The sequence below is a fragment of the Coturnix japonica genome, chromosome 7 (genome assembly GCF_054131305.1).
Source record: "Coturnix japonica strain WE chromosome 7, WE-NBRP24, whole genome shotgun sequence".
In the NCBI taxonomy this organism is placed as follows: domain Eukaryota; kingdom Metazoa; phylum Chordata; class Aves; order Galliformes; family Phasianidae; genus Coturnix; species Coturnix japonica.
Window position 1 is genome coordinate 2305336 of NC_140669.1, and position 20373 is coordinate 2325708.

At 44.0% G+C, this 20373-nt stretch overlaps 1 protein-coding gene and 2 long non-coding RNA genes across 22 annotated transcripts in view; 1 reads left to right on the forward strand and 2 right to left on the reverse strand.

Annotated features, from left to right (window-relative positions):
- The window catches only part of MBD5 (methyl-CpG binding domain protein 5), a 122120-nt gene extending 109315 nt beyond the window's left edge, over nucleotides 1–12805 (forward strand). For 12 of the 20 annotated variants that reach the window (XM_085552918.1, XM_085552911.1, XM_085552912.1 and 9 more), the window contains 3 exons: nucleotides 4064–4176; nucleotides 7813–7888; nucleotides 10317–10973. In XM_085552918.1, coding sequence (XP_085409044.1) covers nucleotides 4064–4176; nucleotides 7813–7888; nucleotides 10317–10388 — 261 coding nt within the window. In that variant the 3' untranslated portion in view covers nucleotides 10389–10973. Of the gene's footprint in view, nucleotides 1–4063; nucleotides 4177–7812; nucleotides 7889–10316 lie in introns of all 20 variants that reach the window. The other 8 variants (XM_085552914.1, XM_085552923.1, XM_085552920.1 and 5 more) reach the window with 4 other exon arrangements.
- A 1569-nt stretch (nucleotides 12806–14374) lies between these two features.
- Nucleotides 14375–16503, reverse strand: LOC146760044 (uncharacterized). Its single transcript, XR_014948171.1, has 3 exons — nucleotides 16370–16503; nucleotides 15793–15852; nucleotides 14375–14505 (listed from the first exon to the last, which is right to left on the reverse strand). It is a non-coding gene; the product is annotated as an uncharacterized LOC146760044 (long non-coding RNA).
- A 766-nt stretch (nucleotides 16504–17269) lies between these two features.
- Nucleotides 17270–19370, reverse strand: LOC107317055 (uncharacterized). The gene is made up of 3 exons (XR_014948172.1): nucleotides 19239–19370; nucleotides 17847–17968; nucleotides 17270–17408 (listed from the first exon to the last, which is right to left on the reverse strand). It is a non-coding gene; the product is annotated as an uncharacterized LOC107317055 (long non-coding RNA).
- Between the last annotated feature and the right edge of the window lie 1003 nt (nucleotides 19371–20373).

A 20373-nucleotide genomic window follows, 5' to 3' on the forward strand; every position in this document is an offset into this window, starting at 1 on the left:
ACCATATTTTGGCCTGACGACGATTCCCTAACTGGTTAATACCAAAGGCTTGCTACACACGAGATCTCTTCACGAAAAAAAAATTGTTAGGCTAACAGTGTGTACAGAAAAAAACAGATTGAATGTGTAAGGAATATGGAGGCATCTAAAAGTGGTTGAAACTGCAAAAAGGAAAAGTGTGATCTAATGGCAGTGAGGAGTCTATAATAAGGAAAGCCTTGCTGAGTGACACATGCACTGTGTGGCGAAATGCATGGGTACCATCATCCTGAATGGAGGTCTGCAATGTCGTACAGCAGGGAAGGCATTTCAATTTGCTCTTTTGTTGTAAAATCCAGAGTTTTGAACACTTAATTGTGTGCTTGTCAGAGAATGCGTGATAATATTTCAAATTCTAGTCTCTGCTAGGTGTATAGAATTATATTTTTGTGGTTTTCCTCATCTTTTTTGTATCTTCCATATGTAATGTTTTCTAAGTGCCAATTTGAAGAGAAAAAAAAAAGCCAATTTAAGAAATAAGTGAGTAGAAAAGAAAGACCTCCCAAACCATTTTACCTCTGGCGCAAAGAAAGCAAACCACTTGAAAACTTCATGTTTTCGCATACTCATCCCTGGTGGGTTACATGACAACAGTCCTAAAAACATAAGAATGGCTGCAGTAGGTTGGACCAAAGTAATCCCATACCCAAATGGTGTCCAGCAGGGAGTACGAGGACAGGAGGAGCTTTCCACCATCAGCTTCTTCATCTCACCAGTGTGCAGCTCAGGAACTTCTGAGTCAATCTGGTATCTCTGTGTTGTAACCATCGCTGCTCTCCCTGTGCTGCCCATACAATTATCCGAGGCTGATGCACAAACATAATTTCCCCGAACAATCCCACGTGTTCTAGAGGAATTGGTAGCATAAATAACTGGAGCGTTGCCTGGCCAGGATGGCTTCAAGCTTAGTTCACCAGAACTTGGCTTCTTCTGATCTCCTCAGGCAAAGCTGTTTCAGAGCTCCCGTTTGAGTGCATGGAACAAAGATTCACTTCAGAGCAGTCAGCGTGCTTACTAACAGGACCGGCATGCTGAACAGCTCGTTCCTTATAAAGGTTGGATCGCTGAGTTACAGATCACTCTTATTAAAAGTATTGGCAAATGAAAAATGGAAGCAGAAGGTGAGCAGTGTCGCTGTCCCATAGGAACAATGAATACATCCTTACACTGCATGTGCATTCAAAGTATGCCTTTCTGTTAGCTTCACAAAATTGATTGCGTATCCATATTTATAAGATTGTTTTGGTACATTTTAAAAGCTTATTTTTGATAACGTTTATAAAGAGCTGGTTTTCATTTTTTTTCATTTGCATTCCTCAGCCATTTTTAACTTTTCTCTCCACTTGTGGTTACCAGAATGTATAATTGCTCTTTGTGCAAGCACACTTCCTTTGGTTTTGTCTCTTGTGTGCATTATGCGAACATGCTGTGTAACACAATATTTAATGGCATAGATTTTACTGTATATGGAAGCACAAACAACAGGAAAGCAATGTATGGATCCCTTCTACGCCACGGAGATGCGCCGTCAGACACGTGGGGATGCAGCAGAGGGGCTGACTCAGTTCTTCACCAGGAAGGCCCACGGATCACCTCTCACATCAGAAGGCCTTTCATTTAGTAATAACTAAACATGTGTATGCCTCCTTCAACAAGAAGTACAGCGTACTCCTTGTCTTGTCTCGTACTTCTACTCTGTGCTTCCTCTCCAAGAAGTACAGAGCGAACGACCGCTCAGAGGTCAGGATTTCAGGTTGAATTGAGGGATACAGTGATATATGAAAAAGTATGAAAACGTGCATGTGCTGTGCAGCAGTTTGTGCGTCCAGCTGAACAAAGAACTCTCGTGCACAGTGGCTGTCTATGCAAGTGTCCACACGCTCCTGTAGCATTGTGTTCAGCCCCGTCCTTCTAGTTTGTTCAGCCTGCTCTGAAATAGTCCTCCAAAAGTCTGTTCTCCAGAAGGTCCTGACATGTGCTCCTGAGCAGAGCTGTCTGGGAAGGTGCTGCTGCTTTCCTTTTTGCTGCTACAGATGTATGTCTGTGAAACGGCCTAAAAGCAGCATTTCAGCAGAGGGTTGCAATAATTATCCACTATTTTGTGCCCAGGAACCACGCTGACAGTCAGCCTCTCCTCTGTGAGAGCACAGCTCTCGGATCTTACAGCTAATTAGTACCTGATCCTAAAGAGTTCGCAATAGGAAGAACATGTTTTGGTGCTTGATGACTATTTGGCTTCTGAACATTCTTTATAGACTGACATACAACGCTGGGCTTTTATCAGCCCGTATAGATATTTCCGTAAGGAAGCTGAGCTTTTCTAGTGCTAGAGATAATAATAGGTGTGATTTATCAATGTCTTGGAAATCCAATCTGTATGTATTATTTAGTGTTGTAATGGGTTATTGTAAATGAAGGCGTGTGATATGATTAATCCCAGCGTATCTGTTACAGTTGCTGATAATGCTGTATTCTGTTAGCTGTGTGGTGCTGCTTCAGACAGCGCTGGCAGCTGGGGGTGGGTTTGTTTCTGCTTTACTGTTGTGCTATCATAAAATTCCAGCGAGGGAGGTATTCTTGTTTTACGTCCCACGAGTCCTTTGTAAATCAAGGGCAATACTTGCTCTTCATGCAAATCTGTACACTTGAACTTATGCACCTAATGGCAGACATGTACAGAACTGCAAAGTTTGTCCCTTAGATACCTGTCTATACGTACCCATATAGGTATCTAAATGTTATGGTTGAGGATGCTGTACTTGAGTAACCATGTCTCGTGGTACAGTTCCAGGTGTAAAGCACCAGGATGATCACATTTCCACCATTTAATTCTGCTCAGCTTCAAAAATGTGTTTTTCCAAATGTGCTCTGAGATGAAGGACTGAACCTGAGCTCAGATAGGAGCGCTGCCTCTGCCAGCTGCATGGCAGTGCTGGGCCCAGAGCAGATCACAGCTGCACCCAGCCTGCTCCCATCGTGTGTGCTTTCTGCTCTCCTGTTTATCCACAAAAGCTCAGCCTGTCATTGAAAGCAACCATAGTTTTAAGGGAATGCCCCAGCCTGTGCTTAGTGAGCCCTGGCTCATGAGAGCAGAAGCCTGTGTGCAGCCCTCACCAGGAGCTGCTGGTCTATAAGGTTGCTGTGGCTGCTCTGTTTCCCAGCTTCGTTATCAGATGTGTGAGTTCCAAACGTGAGATCTGCTCTAAATGTGGATTTTATTTGCCGTTATTTCCAGACGTTTTGACAACTTGCTCACTCATCAACATCAGATTGTCACATCGAAAATGAGAGTCGTTGTGAATGTATAAATTATTTAGTAATTGAAAGGTTGACTCTCAAGTCAAGCTGTATTGAAATTAACGTTCAGGGTTGTATATAGACACGCTTAATGAATTTGTATTTGCGGATTTAATTTGCTTTGTGTCAAAAGACAGGGTGTACTTTTTAATGAAACAAATGCTCTGTGAGGTTCTTGTGAAGTTATGCAAATAAGTCAGCAGAATATAATGCTGTGACAAAGAAGGAACTTATCGGTTCATTTTCTTTTAAGTGATGTGTTTTAAACGTCTTTTGTTTTGTTGTTTTTCAAAGCAGAAATGGCTGTGAACCAAATCTAAGCAATACCAAGAGTTGAGTGGAATAATGTTTTGATGATAAGGTCCTGCAGACGGTGCCATTCATTTTCTTTCATGTCTGCGTTGTTTGCAGCAGCGCTGCCTGGTGCCGTTGGTCAGATGCTGTGGTTTATTGCTCAAAAGATAACAAGTTCTGCTTGATTTCAGAGAACTGAACTTTGCAGTATCACTTTCCTTCTTAGTTTTATTTTCCTACACGCTGTGTTTCTAGTTCTTATACCTGTATTGGTAGTGTGGATATAGAGAGGAACTGTGATGTCTGAGGGGCGTGCATTGCTGTCCGTTGATTTCTTTGCTGGGACGGTTGTGTCTTACGGATGCGGTGAACTTTAGGCTCCGCAGTAATGCATGTCTAGCAGTAAAGTAAAAGCGGTGTTTGATAATTGCAGGTCTGGGTAATGTGGTTTGGTGTTCATACCTTCACTCAGGTGGAGCCAGAGAAGTTGAAGACACTAACAGAAGGTCTAGAAGCTTACAACCGAGCCAGGAAAAGGAACAGAAAGTAAGTGTGTGCTCATTTGTTTGCCAGTGGGATGAATAATCACATTCTTTTGCTTCCAGGGAGTCTCCTTTTGGGGGGGACCGTTGCAGATCTGCCAAACTGAGAAGTTAATTTTCTGAATTCCTTGTGTTGGTTGTGATAATCATCCGAGATCTTTGATATCTGCATTTTTATTGCATCTTCTGATATTTACTGTAGCCTTTGTAAAATGTCAGCCTGCTTGTTTGAGCTTTCATGTGTGGGATTCTAATTTACAGCCAAAAAAAAAAGTTATTACATCCAAACTACTCTGACCGAATCCAATTTTTCACAAGATCTGCCCTTCTTATCTCTCTGCTCTCCCTCTGTTGGCTGCTGCAGCAGGCAGAGCCCGCCTGTATTTGGGTAAGTTCTGTAGTTTCCCATTGCAGAGGAGCTCCTCGCAGCGGGTGAGGGCTGGCTGCAGTTAGCCAGGCAGCGGCTCCCATGTAGAGTCACACACCTCTGACCTGGTTGGTTTCCTCTTACCTTTTGGCCTTCATTTACAAGCAGGAAAGGATAGAAAGACTGGGAAGCATGCAAAGAGGTGAAGCATAAGCGTACACAGAGAGATGAAAATGAAATTGGCTTTAGGAGAAAAAAATCTTGCCAGCTGTCAAAGGACAAGAGTAGAGATGGGATTTTTTCCTGGGATGGCGGTGTTTGGTTACTGCTGTGGTGGAAACACGTTACTTGGTGAGAATTCAGTCAGTTTGCAGTGCTGCCTTCAGAGCAATAAACACAGACTTTCTGGAATTAAATAATTATTTGCCCTCAGCTCCTTTTAAGGTGTGAGCTTTTCCTCTATTTATATGTCATGCTTAGGTGCTTAGGAGAAATACTTTTAATGCCAGTGAGACAGTGTTGGGTTTTTTTCAACGCCATCCACAGAACATGTGAGTGCAGGCTGAGGGCGAGCGCTGAGCAGCCAGGAGGGCTGCTGGCACCCCCAGCTATCGCTGCTCCCTGAAGCAAAATACGAGACTGGAGGAAGGTGGCAGCAGCAGCACATGGAAGGAGTTGAAGCTGGAATAAGCACTGCAGTTTCGGAAGAGCTCCGGTCTCCTGGTCTGCAGTTGCGTATTTAGCAGATTGCAAGGGTTGTCCAGAATTGCACTGAACCCAGTCGCCTTTTTGTGGCATTACTGGTTCTGCATCATTGCTTGCACATTAGGAAACAGCAGCTGTCAGGTACCCCAGCAGGCTGCAGCCCCAGCTGCCCCTTTTCATTGGGTTCCTTCACAGCCCACACAGGTTTTTGTCCATATTTCTACTTCTACATATTTTATGTTTCAAATGTTTTGCTCTTTCTTTGTGGACCAGGGGGTAGCTCCCTTTCTTTGACCTGTGCTCTGTGCTGAGTGTATCTGAAACAGCTTTTGACCTCCTTATGGTCTGCTTTGGTGCATGTGCCTCTTGTTCCATGCAAGTCCACAATTTTGGAACATCAGATTTCATTGTTACATGTGGCACACAACTCTCTTTATGCTGCTACATGGATAAGTTCCCAGCACTTACGTATACAAGGTGCTGACATCAAGTTGGACACTTCTGTAATAAAGAAGACAGGCAAAGAAGTCCAAGAGAATACAGACCAGCAGCACATCAGTTCAGTGTCTTTAGCAAAGCAAGGTTAACATCCAGATCCTCAAAATGATGTTTCATTCTTTGTGTTCCCACCATTAGGAATAAATCCTATCTATTAGGAGCACTTCCATCTCTAGAAAGCAGCCAGGCATTGCACAGCTGTCCATGGAGTGGGGGTCACCGTCCCTGGGGCTGTCCCAGAGCCGTGGGGATGTGGCACTGAGGGACGTGGGCAGTAGCGATGGGTTGGGCTTGGGGATCCTAGAGGTCATTTCCATCCTTAATGATTCTGTGAAGACTTTGAGCTCTGCTCCTCAAACACTGCGGTGGTTGCAGGTTGTTTCAGATCACCACAACCTGTTGCAGATATTGATGTGATGTCAGGCTCTCTGGTTGTCAGGGTGTTGCCTGCTGTAAATGATGTCTCAGCGATGGGCCCTTCCAAAACACTGGTTTGCTTGAGGGCAATTCATCATCTTCACAGTAAAGCATTGCTATTTAAAACACATAGTAGCAGTGTCTTAAGACTGCATATCATCGTTTGTATATCAAATACTTTCAAACAGTGGTTTGGACTACTGGCAGTAATTACATCAACATCTGGTGGGGGTGGAAAAGACCTCAAGCGGTCATCTAGCTTCTGCCCAAAGGCAACACATGAAGAATTCAATGTCCTACATAATATTTCTTTTGATTATTTTAGTTGCTCGTGCTGGTGACTTTGAACGTCAGCCTAGATGAAGTCACGTCAATCGTTCTTGGCTTTGCCGTACCTTCGAGTTTATGGGGGGTAAAAAATAAAAACACACATCCGCAATGAAAACTACACCTTGACCCTTTGAACAGGGGAACAGTGGAACTGTTCTGTGCCATTTCAATGTTTGCCAGCATCCTGTTAGAGCTGGTTTCTACTGAAATGCTGCTGGACACTGAATATCCCATCGGTTTCTTGCTGAATCACCTCCAATGTTGTTCTGTTAAAGCTCAAATTCAAACTTACAGTGTCAGTGCAGGATTTTTGCTGCTGTGAAAGCAGTGTGTGTGCCTGTGGGATGAAGTGTTGCAGTTCCTTCTAGTTGTCATTGGAAGCTCTGAGTGATGCAGGTTATTAGCGCAGGCACATCTGTCCTTACCCTCATGCCATTCACTAGGGACAGTCTGTAGGATGAATCTCATCGGAGCTATTTGGAATTAACTTCTAGTAACTCAGTTTGGGGGAAATACTACGGAAAAGCATTTTGGTTTGGGTTTCAAACACTGTTTGGTTTTTAGTTATCTGAAAAAGGAGGAAAAAAAATGAGATTTTGAAACAGTAAGAGAAAAAAATCTGCAAGAGACATTTATAGGGCTGCAGCCAGAGCTTAGTGGTGGTGAAATAACTTCCTGTTACGTAGGGAATCTGAGACCTGAAAGCTGCTGCTAAATGACATTAAACTCAGCATTGCTATCAGTTATTAATGTAGCTGTATTATAGATGGAATTGATGTATTACCTTCCCAGGAAGTTACCTTGCTACCAAACAATACTGTGCTGTCATTTATCGCATCCACAGGTGCCATCACTTGTCCACACTGCCAAACCTACACTTATTTTTGCAGCAGTCCAGCTGCAGGGGGTCAGAAGCCCACGTGGATACGTCTGGCTTTCTATGAGTCCGTTTCAGTTCATCTTACACTTTCTGTGGTCCGAGGGACGTTGATGTTCTATAAGCCATGCCCAGCCCCACATGGCACAGACAGCTGGGTTACTGCCGAGTGCTGTTGTTCCCCACGATGCCATTTGTCTCGTGGATGCTGTAACTAACTGTACATGTCACCAAAGCGCTGCCTTTCATTTTTCCTCTGTAATTCTAACACAAGCCTTGAGCCAGCATCATGTTATTTATAGACCCGATTGTGCTGTTTGTGCTGCACCAACCTGGGAGGCTCTGCGGATGCCAGACTGTGTCTGATGAGTTAATGTCTTTATTATTAATTTTAAGTGTTTTTCTGCTACTAAGAATTACTGATGCCATTAATCTTTTCTTCCTAGAAGTGGAAAGCTAAATAACCATTTAGAAGCTGCTATACATGAGGCCATGAGTGAACTAGACAAAATGTCTGGGAATGTAAGTTTCTTTTCATGTTGGCAATAATCGTGTCCCGTTTCTCTCTGTGTCTGTGTGTCTGTAGAGGGCTGGGATTGCTGGTTGGGGTTCCTTTCAGTTTGTGAAATGATGTGGTGTTGTCAATGTTTTTCTTGCCTTTCAAACTGTCTGCAAACATCCTTTTGTAAAGTGGGGAAAAGGCGCATCCTTCAGGGCTGTTGCAGTTGCATTGCTTTTTAAAGGAGCTGGATACCTGCATGTGGTTCCAGGTGGAGCTGACAGCTCCTGGGTGCCAGGCGTGCTGCGGGGCTGTCTCTGGCTGCTGACAAATCAGCCTCCTTCAGTGAAACCACACTTAAAAACATTGTTCTTTTGCATATCAGACTCTCTGAGTAACATTTTTGTTGTGTTGACATGGAAGCTGTCCTGGCAGGTAAGTTGGAGTCTTCCTGACATCACGGCCAGCAGAACTCTTAAAACCATTCACGCTGTGTTATTGTCCAAGATCAATGAATACGATAAAATTTGGCTCACGTAGTCATAGAATCATGTATATAATCACAGTCATGCAATCATAGAATGGCCTGGCTTGAAAAGGGCCACAATGATCATCTGGTTTCAACCCCCCTGCTGTGTGCAGGGTCACCAACCAGCAGCCCAGGCTGCCCAGAGCCACATCCAGCACAATGTGCTCGTCTTCATGTTTGAAACATGCCCGCAGTGCCTTCACAACACGCACAGAAATGCAAAGAAGTGTATTGCAGTTCAGCCTCCCCGACCTTAGCATCGGTAATTCTTATAATTATTAATTTATACACAGTTTGAATGCAGAATAATTTCTTTCTCCTGACAGCCGGCGCTCAGCGCTGGAGATGTGTGCACACATGCATACTTGGGAGAATGAGTAAGGCTTCACGGGAGCTGCTGGAGTACATAAAAGGAAATCTGCTCTGAGCTGCAGACGTGGAGCTGACTTCAGAACCACCAGCAAATATTAAATAAATTATTCAGCAGCTCTTAGTGGCTGCCATAAGCAATAACAAATCCAAACCTTTTGGTGAAACTTGGGAATTTTATCAGACCAGAATGAGTTTTGATGTAAAGGCCGGATCTGACTGCAGGTCTGGTGCAAATAGCTGGGGCTGCCTACAGCACGTGCATCTCTAGTGTCAGTTATGGCAAAACTTAAATGCTCAGATCCATCCTGCTGGGGACAGTTGCCTTTCCTTCATATCTGAATGCAGCAGTGCTATAACATTATACACATTTGATGGTGATACAGACTGGCTCAGGTGAAGGCCCTGCAGCAGGACATGCTGAGGGATGGTTCCATCATGCCAACAAGCTGCTCCACCAGCCTGAGTGTCACTGCCTAGACCTGATTTATATCCCAGTTATCTGGTCCCAAAATTTGTAATCAGGGTTAATTTCCATGAAAATGATGATCCTTAGAAATGATCATAGGGAATCAATGATTCCCTTTCTGGTGACTTGCATTTTTTTTTCAGCTCCTGCAGTTCAGTCATGGGTTACACTTTAAGTGTGCAAACAAGATAATGAGCTTAAATCATCATTTCTGCTGGAAAGAGCCAGTAAACGAGCAGCAAGTGGTCGTGGCCTGAAGGCAACCAGGACAGCACTGCGTGGGGATGCGCAGCCTCTGCCCGGCTGTGCCAGGAGCTGCGGCCGCCGGCAGGTGGTGGTGGCACTCCGTGGCCCTTCTGGCAGCGCTGTGCTCATAGCGAGAGCTCAGCAGCGCTTCAGCCAGCACCGAGCTCACATCGGAGGGCTGCACATAGTGAGGAGTGGGACACAGCTTGCTGGGCACGGCGCCTTCCTTAGTAATGCTGCTGCTGTCCTGAGTTTGATAGATTTTTTTTCATGTTACCGGTATTTTCTCAACATACAATTTGTAGTGAATTGCTGCTGTCAGAATGATTGATAAAGATTTGTCTCACGGAATGTGGTGGACCTGCAGTTTCAGTTCAGTTGGTACTTGCTCTGAGGTCACAGAGCTTTGAGGCACACAGACTGCAGCAGCCGGGAGCTGCCCCCACCCAGGGCTGTGAAGTTGTGGAACTCTGTGTCCATGTGAACGTGAAGTGCTGAGAGCTGCTGTGATGGCCTTCAGTTGCACCAGGGAGGGTCAAGTTGGATGTTAGAACCATTCCTTCCGCAAAGAGCAGTCAGGCAGTGGCACAGTTGCTGTAGAATGGGATGGTCACCATCCCTGGGGGCATCCCAGAGCTGTGGATGTGGCACTGAGGGATGTGGGCAGTGGGCATGAGGGGTGGGTGGGGGTTGACGTGGGGATCTGAGAGGGCTTTTCCAGCTTTAACAATTCCATGGGGGCAGCTCAGCAGCATCTCAGCAGTCCATGGCTCGTTTGCTTTTGGCTGGTTACTCTGACGGGTCTTCTCCACTAACCTGTGACTGTCCTTATTTCTAGGTCCACCAAATCCCACAGGGAGACAGACAAGTGAAGCCTCCAAAACCCAAGAGGAGGAAGATCTCTAGATAACATTGAATGTCTTTGTTACTGGTCCAGTACTTATCAAAACGAACGTGCACATAAGTCTGTATGTAGGTATTGATATAGACGTGGTTATATCAATATTTATATGAGGACGGCCGCCGCCGCGGGGTGCTACGTGGAGTGTGGTACAGTGGTGTGGATGATCAGGAGGGAGAGCGGTTGCTGGAAAAGCCAATCAGAAATCTGGGAAGGTTACAGTAACCATGTCAGATGATTACTGAGGGTTGGTTTTTGTTTTGTTTTGTTTTTTTGTTGGTTTTATTTTTGTTTTGTTTTGTTTTTTTCTATAATACTAAAATTGTGATTATAAGAAATAGTCCAAATGTTTCTGAGAAATTTTCATTGTGTATATAGATAATACAGAATTTCATGGTGATATCTGAAATGTAAATATTGTACAATATTGTCATGTACAAGCGTACCTAATGCACACTTTATCTTTTATTGTACAAAAAAAAAAAAATAGTGTACAAAATTCTTTGGTTTCTATTGAGTACACATACAAGAGACTACCAGTGTAAAGTGATAAATAAAAATACAGCCTAAATGCTTTTATATGATAATGTAAAAGATGCTGTTTTTGTATTTAACAGCAGATAGAAGGCATGATTATGTAATACCTTAATTATGACATACACTTCACGCCACTGAGTGTCCATTTATCCTGTCTGTTTGGAATGAACCTTGCCTGGAAGTACTGTACTCCATTTCAGGTCTCTGTAGGAGAGTGCAACCTTGCAGATTCCTAACGGGACGTGGGATCACAGCTCTAAGTAACGATTCAAAGGCTGCAACTGTTGGTTGCATTTTTATTTACTTAACTTTTAAAGTAGGAGGGTGTAGATTTTATTAAGGAAAAAGTAGATGGGCTATTTTAGTCAGCTATTTCTGTAGTTAAGGTTTCATAGCCACTTGCTAAACTAAAGAGTTTCTACCCCCAGTAACCCTGACCCCCGAGCACCTAGGTGGATTAGCTGCAATTACCTGACATGGTGAAGCATCGCGTTGGCTGTTAATGGTGCTCCAGCACACGATTGGTGCTGGCTGCAGATTGGTTTTGCAGAAGGCACGGCGTGCTCCCAGCGCTCGGAGAGGTAATCCCAGACCCATCTCACAGTCCTGAAACAGAAAATCAGGGGTGGCTTACAGAACTATTAGCAACAGTAATTTTTATCAGTATTATGTAACATATCAGATTTATTTTATTTAAAAAGAATTATTTATACCATTAACAGATTTCTTATATATATTAATGTGGCTGAAATGTGCAGGTTAAATCTATTAACCAAATTATTTATGTTATATTAAGTGAGAAATGTGAAACAAATGTAGAAGAAATTAATACACTACAGATTTAAAAGTCTAAAGCTATGAGCCATTATAAATTAACGAACGGAAGCGTAGCACAACGTTATTTCCATTCTAGCTCATACATTTTTCACATGGATGGTGGTGATGGCGATGGAAGCAGTGACACCCTCTGTCCTCAGGGCTTCCTGAAATAGCTCCCAGCTCACCGCTGTGGCCCCCGGGCACAGCCAGGGCCCCCCTCTGTCTTCCCCTGGCCCAGCACTGGCAGCAGTCGGCGTCCCGTTGGCTCCGGGAGCAGCAGCCCTGCATGCAGCCCGTGGCAGAGGCCAGCTGGCCCTGAGGACCCCAGCCCCCAGGGCTCCAGCGCAGAGCAGTCCCTCCAGGCTCACCGCTTCCTCGTGTCTCACCAAACAGCTCTTTCTCCTCCTTCCCCAGCCCGAGGGATTGCAATAGCTACACTGGCTACAGGGGCCTGGAGCAGGAGCCCTTCCTTCCGCGGGGTAGGTTCATTTGTCATGTGTGTAACGCCACGGTCCTACATGCAGACTCATGTGGAGTGATTTTTTTTGTGTAGCGTAGTCGGCATTTTTATGTTCCAAGTTGATGTGTTTGTTCTGTTCCAAGAGTTGACGTTGTCCATCCCCATCGCAGCCTGCTTTGCTGCCGCGTGTCCCTCCTGTGTCGGATGCCCACGCCGCGGGTGTCCACATGCCTGTGTGCGTGCCTGGTTCCGTTCGGTTGGGTTCTGCCTTTGCTTTCTGTCCTAGAGTGGAGTTTGTATCGAGCAACCTTCTTTTGGCATCTAACTCCTTAGGTTTGTACTTCCTCACCAATGTATACTTTACATCGGTAGACTATGTAAAGTATTTTTGTGCACTTGATTTCATTGGTTAATGATGACATTGCTGTGGGTGCTAGGAGTAGTTTGTTTCAGTCCATACCATTTTTTTTTTTCCTCTTTTAGAGCTTTCCTGGTTTCATGTAAGCAGTTAATGTAAATATTGTGAGCATTACAGGTCATGCGGTGTTGGAACATTTTAAGAAATGTTGCACCTACTTTACGATTAAAAAACTGGTCACTCGTACTTGAATTTTGCCCATAGAGCCATTTCTTTCTCTTTGCATTAAAGCATAATATACTTTTTTGATGGAGGCCCAACCCTTCTTTCTACCTTATTATTTTTTGTTTAATAAATCTCTATTTTTTCTAATAGAAGACTTAAAATGAAACTTTAAAATAATAATAATAATAATAATTAATAATACTTTTTGCCTACTTTCTAATTTAAGAGAGAATTCCTATATTTAAAAGGTGAAAAAAAAAAGGAAAAAAAAAAAAAAGAAAAAAGGAAAAAAAAACCTACTCCATTGTGGGAAGTGGAAGGAGAGGCTTTTGTCCGTCCGTGGCACAGTGACACAGAATCGCCCCGCGGCGCCGTGGCTCCCACTATTTATTTATTTATTGCTCCTCCACTCCGCGGTGCCGGCGCGGTTGGGGCGTTGCGATGAAAGGAAATCTTCCTCATTACTGTTATGGTGCGTTTTGTGAACACCATAAAAATAATAATAATAATAATAATGTTTTTCATTCGTTTCGATGGATTTTCTTCGTATTTTCACTTCTTGCAGAGAATGTTTGGTTGGAATCAGCTGCAAAAGTAAATATTCACAGAGGGAAAAAAGTAATACTGATTCCCACCTCTGCTGTCCCAGGTCTCATACTCACAGTCTAAGGATTTCGGGGTTAGAAGGAACGTAACATTACCAGGCATTTCCTAGCTGAGTTCTGCAGAAGGTTTCTACGTACTGTGATACCCTTTTGGAGTCCCTGAGTTTGATGGTATAGAAGTTGTTAGAGGGCTCGTGGTGGACTGAAGTACCTTAGGCCTGCTACCTTTCTTAGCTACATTTGTATTTTGCTATGTAGGGTTGTAATGTGAGAATTCCAGAAGAGCAGTAGCATAAAAGTGCTTTTCTATTTTTAAAAAAAGAAACCCATTCTAGACTTACTAAGAATTAGAAATTTTTTTAATATCAGTTTTGTAATTTTTGATAAAGTTGTCAATATTATGATTAAATCACCAGAAAAAAAAGTTCCTGTGATGTTCTCTTCGGGGCAGGGACTGTCTCCTCTCACTGCAAAACGCCAAGTACCACGGGATGCCCAGGCTTATATCGGGCCATGGGCACCACTCTCCAATTCAATTGCAACCGACTGTGATAACGTCCAGTTAAAGGCACTGAAGCCAAGTGAGTTTGCAGCTCAGCCCACAAGCCTGGGTCCAACCCTTAGTTTGTCCACATGAACGTGGGTAGCATCTGCAGGTAAGTTGGGAGCTGGCGGCTGCTGAGGCTTTAGCTGGTGGAATCCAGGCACAGAGCCACACCAGGACACGGCCATCAGCACCAGCAGCAAGCCCTCACACTGCAGGATGCCCTGAGAACCCGGTAACGGAGTGCCTTCAGTTCAGTGCTGATTTACAAAACCCAAAACACAAACAGGTAACTTAGCTCCAAATTCACTGCAAGCTCAGCTCAAACCAATGTCTAGAAGGCTTTGGAAGAACGCTCGAGGCTCCCAAAAAGCCAGTGGTGGTGATGCGGCAGCCGTGTGCGCTGCGGGCTGGGGTTGGTGGGGAACGCAGAGAGCCAACACGTACCTGCTCCATGCTCAGATGCAGAGGTCAGACCTGGAGCTGTTTGCTGCCACTGTCAGTGCTGCTGCCACGTGCTGCCCATGCACTGGTACCCAGAAAGTCGCACCAACCTCTGCTGCAGGCTTGAACATGATCTGCAGATGAAAAAAGCACAGGGAACTGAAATGGCAGCACTTGCTATTTACTGCACAGTTGATAGCTAAGCAGGGCTACGTCAGGCCTCCAGTTCCTTTCTCTCTCTCATGTGCTTTGCTCTTTATTATTCATATTTATTATGAACACCTGAAAGAAGTTTTTGTTGTTGCTTTAAAAAAAATCAAAAATTCCATCTGACTACAAGCAGCCCCCACAAAACACAGGCTGGAGAGATTTCATCTCTCACATTTTTACCTGCTGTGAGATAAGAACTTGGCTGTAATTGAATGCTACTGCAACAGGAGATGATAAGGGCGAAGGATTTAGAACAGAAATTAAAAAACGAAGCACTTAAATAAAATAGAACAGTTCTTTCTGGAAATTTCTATTCCAGGAAAGATACAAAATCACAGGATCAGAGAATGGCTTAGGTTGGAAGAGACCTTAAACATCATCCAGTTCCATCCCCACAGAGAATGGGAATGGTTTCCCTCTCCATACTGTGGGCTCAGCTCAGTGCAGTGGCACAGCAGAGTTGGGACCCCGCACTCCTTTAAGTACCCAAAGGGAGCTTATAAACAGGAAGGGAGTTGACTCTCTGAAGGGGTAGATAACAGCAGGACAAGGAGGAGGGCAGATTGAGGTTGGATGTTGGGGGAGTTCTGTACTATGAGAGTGTGGAGGTGCTGGAACAACTGCCCAGAGGCTGTGGATGCCCCGTCCATCCCTGGAGGTGCTCAAGGCCAGGTTGGATGGGGCCCTGGGCAGCCTGAGCTGGTATCAATGTGGAGGTTGGTGGCGCTGCATGTGGTGGGGCGTTGGAGCTCAGTGATCCTTGAGATCCCTTCCAACCCAACCACACTGTGATTCTCCATCCTGCAGACAAACCCCAGGGAAGTGGTAGTGCCGGTTGTCGGGAGCCAGAGCAAGCAGCCATGTATCCTAAGAGCATGGAAGAATAAATGCTCCTCATTCAAAAAAACCCATAACTTCTACACACATGATTCCACGTTTACTTAACAGAAAGTGAACACTCAGGCAGGTGTGTAACCAGGTAGAGAAAGAAGCAGCAGAACCTGGCACAACTGAGAGCCACCCCAGCAACTGCAGCCTTCTCAGATGCTGCAGCCGAGGGAAGAGGCCTAGAGAAGAGGCAGCTCCTGTTATCTGGCTTATATATTTATTTATTTTTCAGTTCCAGGAAAAGAATTTGTTGCTTCTGATCTGATTTTTTCCGAGGTGAGAAAACATCATAACACATAACAAGTATTAGAGTTTGCCATTACCTGTGATCAGTCCTGGAAGTTCCTCTCTGCTTCTGAGGGACAAAAAGTGAACATTTACCCCTGAGAAATAAATAAAAACATTATCCTATTATTACTTCATTTAATTGTGGCTAAAAGGAGAATCTGTATTTCTGTGCTTTGGTTTAACACACCCATAGAGTTTCAGACAAAGTTGTGGTTCTTTGTGCCAATATGGCTACCAAAAAATGTCTGAAAAAAAAAAACAACCATCCCCTTAATGTGAAATTGCACTGCTTGGGCACAGGGCTGTCCGCAGTGTTCACAAATAGGCGCCCCAGCCCTCAGCTGCCCACTTAATTATTGATATGTTGTTGTCTTGGGGATGCGGGGAAGGAACTTGGGGAGAAAGAGGGAAGACCTGGGAGAAGCTGGAGTGAAATCCTTGTCCCTGTCAGAGAGAGGCACGATGGTCCCAAAGTGACAGAATAAATCCTGCCCAAGTAGGCAGATAATTCTCAGCATATGACAGAGACCATCCGGTTGTCAGTAGCTGCTTCCCAGAAATAACCATGGAGCTCTATTAACCCATGTAGGAGAAAAAAGGCACTGCAAGTACCCAGAAATGGTGACAGGTTTCACAAAGTCTTCTTTTGTGTTCCAGCCCAGAGGAAGGCAGTCAGTGCAGAGAGAAGAACTGCAGTACAGGTGATGAGCACTGGGTGTGTGAGGGGGATTCAAGCAGGAAACCTGGTGAGAAAAAAAAACCAACATAGTTAAAAATATCTAGAAACAAATCTTTGTCAGTATCTTGCTTACACTGTTAGTGTCGATCCCACCCTGGGACAGCTGTTCATTTGCTGACAACACCCGCTTGTCTCACACTTGCTGTTCCTTTTACAGATATTCAGTAATTTATGCTATAACAAATGGCATTAATACAAATTCAGTTTGGAAATTGGCACAGCTGCCCAGGGAGTGGGGGGGAGGGTCACTGTACTTGGGGTATCCCAGAGCCATGGGGATGTGGCACTGAAGGATGTGGGCAGTGGGCATATGGGGGTTGGGATTGGGAATTTTTCAAGGGCTTTTCCAGCCTTAATGATTCCATGGTTGTGGATGGAGCACTTGGGATTTCAGCTACCATCATGAGATCCTTCTGTTAATTTGCTTTTTAAGTTATGAAAGTTATTGGCCTTTATGAGCCAAGTGTGGGCTCACAAATCCATGTGGGTTACCAGGAACCCCATAAACCAGTGAGGAGATTAACAGACATCCCCCTGAACTCCAGAAACAGAGGGATTGCTCTGTGCAGCTCCAAAGGGCTGGAGCTGTGCTGGCGCATGCTGCAAGGACTCCTTTTGCATAATTAAAGCCTGATCACGAATGTGATATTTTAAGTAGAAACTGAGCTAAAAGCAGTATAAACTAGAATAGAAAAAAAAATACTTAAATTTAAAAATAAATATAAAAGAAACCATGGTGAAAGAGCTGATGTTATGTACCTGTGCTTTGAGTTTGTGGCTATTGGTTCATCGGTGAAGTCTTCAAGGCAGGATGCAGAACAGGGCTCTGTCTCTGGATGTGTGAGTAAGTCAGGGACTGGCCCAGGCTGCTCTGCCAGCTTTAGGAAGGAACTCACTCCTAGGAACTCCCATCTAATGAGAAGCAGGAAAGATTTATACACTGTAGCATGTGCTACAGTAGCAGGAAAAATGATGCTGCAACACGTTATCCATTGGTGTGAGTTAAATGAGAAACTTTTCCTTGAGAAATAGGAAAGAAGACAGCTGGGCTGGGAGGGCAGCAGCGGGTCAGCCTAAGCACCCCTTTTGCTTCAACCAGTTGCAGATGAAGCATCAGTAAAAAAGACAGTGTTCCCTCAGCCTTTATGGATGATAAATTGGCTATGGTAGAATAGTTGAAATAGACAATAATGTCTTAGAATTAAAATTAGCTTTTAAAAGGAATAAACTGCAGGAGAGAAGAGGACAAGCGTGGTATTTGCAACTGTAATATCTGCAAAGCTGACACTAGAAGCAACAGGATGGAAAAGTAACAAAAACCAGCACCTTGGCTCCTACTTAAACACTCACTTTGCTGAGGTTCTGTGCAGATCCTGAATCCAAGGGTATCTTCAAATCCTTTCTGTGCTGAGGTCACAGGTAAAAGGTGGAAGGGTGGAGAAGCCCTGGCAACGATCTCATTTGCAGCTGTGCTAAGAGTGAAGAGGGATGAGTTTGTCTTAAAATGAGGCACATGTAGGCATGGAAACACGTGCCCAAACTACATGCGACTGTTGCCAAAATACCTGGGAGAGTCTTGGGAGTATTAGTTGGAAGCACAGTCGTGTTGCAAATTAAATCTGTACAGAGCATTTCTGTCATAAGCAAAGATGAAATTTTAGCACTGGTTCAGTTAAATACGTATTTATACACTACAGAACAATGACAAAAATATCTGCATATGTACAGATTGATCTCCTCCCCTTAGAGCAGAGATAACGTTATTTCGGTTCATGCATATAAGGAAAGCAGCAAAGCACAGAAAGCAACAACTTATGAATTATTCAATATAAATGCCAGGTTTCAGTAGTAAATGTAGATGTAAACCTTTTTCTGAAAGGCTAAGCATTGCCATTAAGCAAGTCCATGTGACACTACATCTGTTGGCTTTCTTTTATGTCATTTTATTTTATGTGAGTTTGGTAAAGTATTGGGAGTTTCGATATTAGACTTTTGATAACATTATTTCCCCAACTTCTGCTGTCTGTTGATGTAATGTTTGATGAAGGGATGAGGTTGAGTCAGCAGCCACTTTAACTACCCAAGCTGTAAGGCTTCAAATGAGGATTTGTCTTTGTGGAGGAACTGTAGTGGAGTGAAGCCCCCACACACTGAATGCAAGGAGTCCAATAAATGTGATTAGTAGCCATTATCTCAGTCACCTCCTGGTCTGACACATGCACAAGGTATCATAAAGGACGGTTTCTGAGTCAGTCTGTAAAGATTTCTTCCACATATGCAGGTAAAATACATCTGGATACAAATCTCTGGGTCTGCCCTTGAATCTGAACTCATCGATGTCTCCAGATTTTTTCTGTGAGCTGCTTTTTGGTCCTGCTCACAACAGAGTGGAACTCAGACCCATTTGTCCATTTTCTTCTGTATTTCTTTAATTTCAGTGTTGTCCCCCAGTAGCTGCATTCAAAGCTGGTTTAACTACTTGCAGCACGGGGTAACAGTGATGTTCACTGGAAGAGCTGGGAGGTGCCTGTTACTTCGCAAACAGATGAGAGGACTGTGCCAGGGGATTCCTATCTGCTCCGTGCAATCAATCTGCCCAAGTATTTCTATAGCTCTCATTATCCTGCTTGCCTGCAGGATAAGAAACTTAGAACAATTGCCCATTGTCAGTTTATGAAGCAACTTTTTCATACTCCTTCCCCAAAGACTAAATACTTAATTAAAGAAATTAAAATTAATTACGGAATCTGTACAGTGAGATGCTATCGCACCAGTCCCCTGTCGGAGCACTCGGCTGTGTGGAGCTGGGATATGAACCAGTCCTCAGGAGCAGAGTCCTCTGTGCTTCTACTTCAGAGATCGTTTCCTGTTAAGCAATAGAGAAACATAAAATAGGCAAAGTGAGTTTCTAGCAAACCTCAAAGCATCTCTGTGTGTATCCTGGTGATTGCTCGTACTGTGTAAGAGAGAAGTTGAAAGCAAGCCAAATTCCAAAGGACATTAATGTCATATTTCTATTAATTAGTTGTAATATGAAGATGTTGCCACCAACTATTTACAGTGATCCTCTTCTTCTTAGCTGCCTTGTTTGGGTATCTTAAGTATCTAATAAAATAATGGATTAAGCAGAGAGGGGGAATGAAGTGCATCACAAAGATCATCGAACCTGCAGCAAAATGAACACAGTTATTTACCAAAGGGAAGTGTAAGCAGCCTATTGGGTTTTGACCCTAAAAGATTTAGGAGATGAACATCTTGAAAATTAGAATTATTTTTAGAAGAGCAAACACACCCATTCCTCAGGATCAGCAACATCTGCAGGCAGCAATCTGACTTGTCCCCATCTTGGGACAAGGGGACACGGAGCAGTGGGATCAGCAGGTGCCTCCTGTGCCTGCACTTAGATCTGATTTTTGGAAAAGGATTGGTGAATGTTAATTAAAAGAGCTGTAAACACAACCACATGATTAAAACGCTGACACTCGTGGGATGTTTGGTGGGAGCAGTCACAGGTAAATGTAAATAATAAAGTCGTAGCCATGTAAATGTGAGCCTCTGGTTTTCTGGGTTTGGAGTGAAGCTCTCCTAGGCCTGGAACAGTAGAACAGATAGCAAACAGTTCCCATTAGCTCCCCAGCAAGCAGACTGTAGGGGAGCGGGCAGTGTGGGCAGCACATCATACAGTACATGGCATCATCCAGGTTATACCTCCAAGCCACTCTCATTCTCTCTGTGGCAGTGGTCCAGTCTGACTGCTTCACCATTCTCACTTACTGAACAATGGAAGATGCTTTGCGTGCTCCCTTCCTTCAGCCCTGCACTGTCCCACTTACAGCTAAATAAGATTTTTTCATTATGCTTTAGCCATCAGTATAAG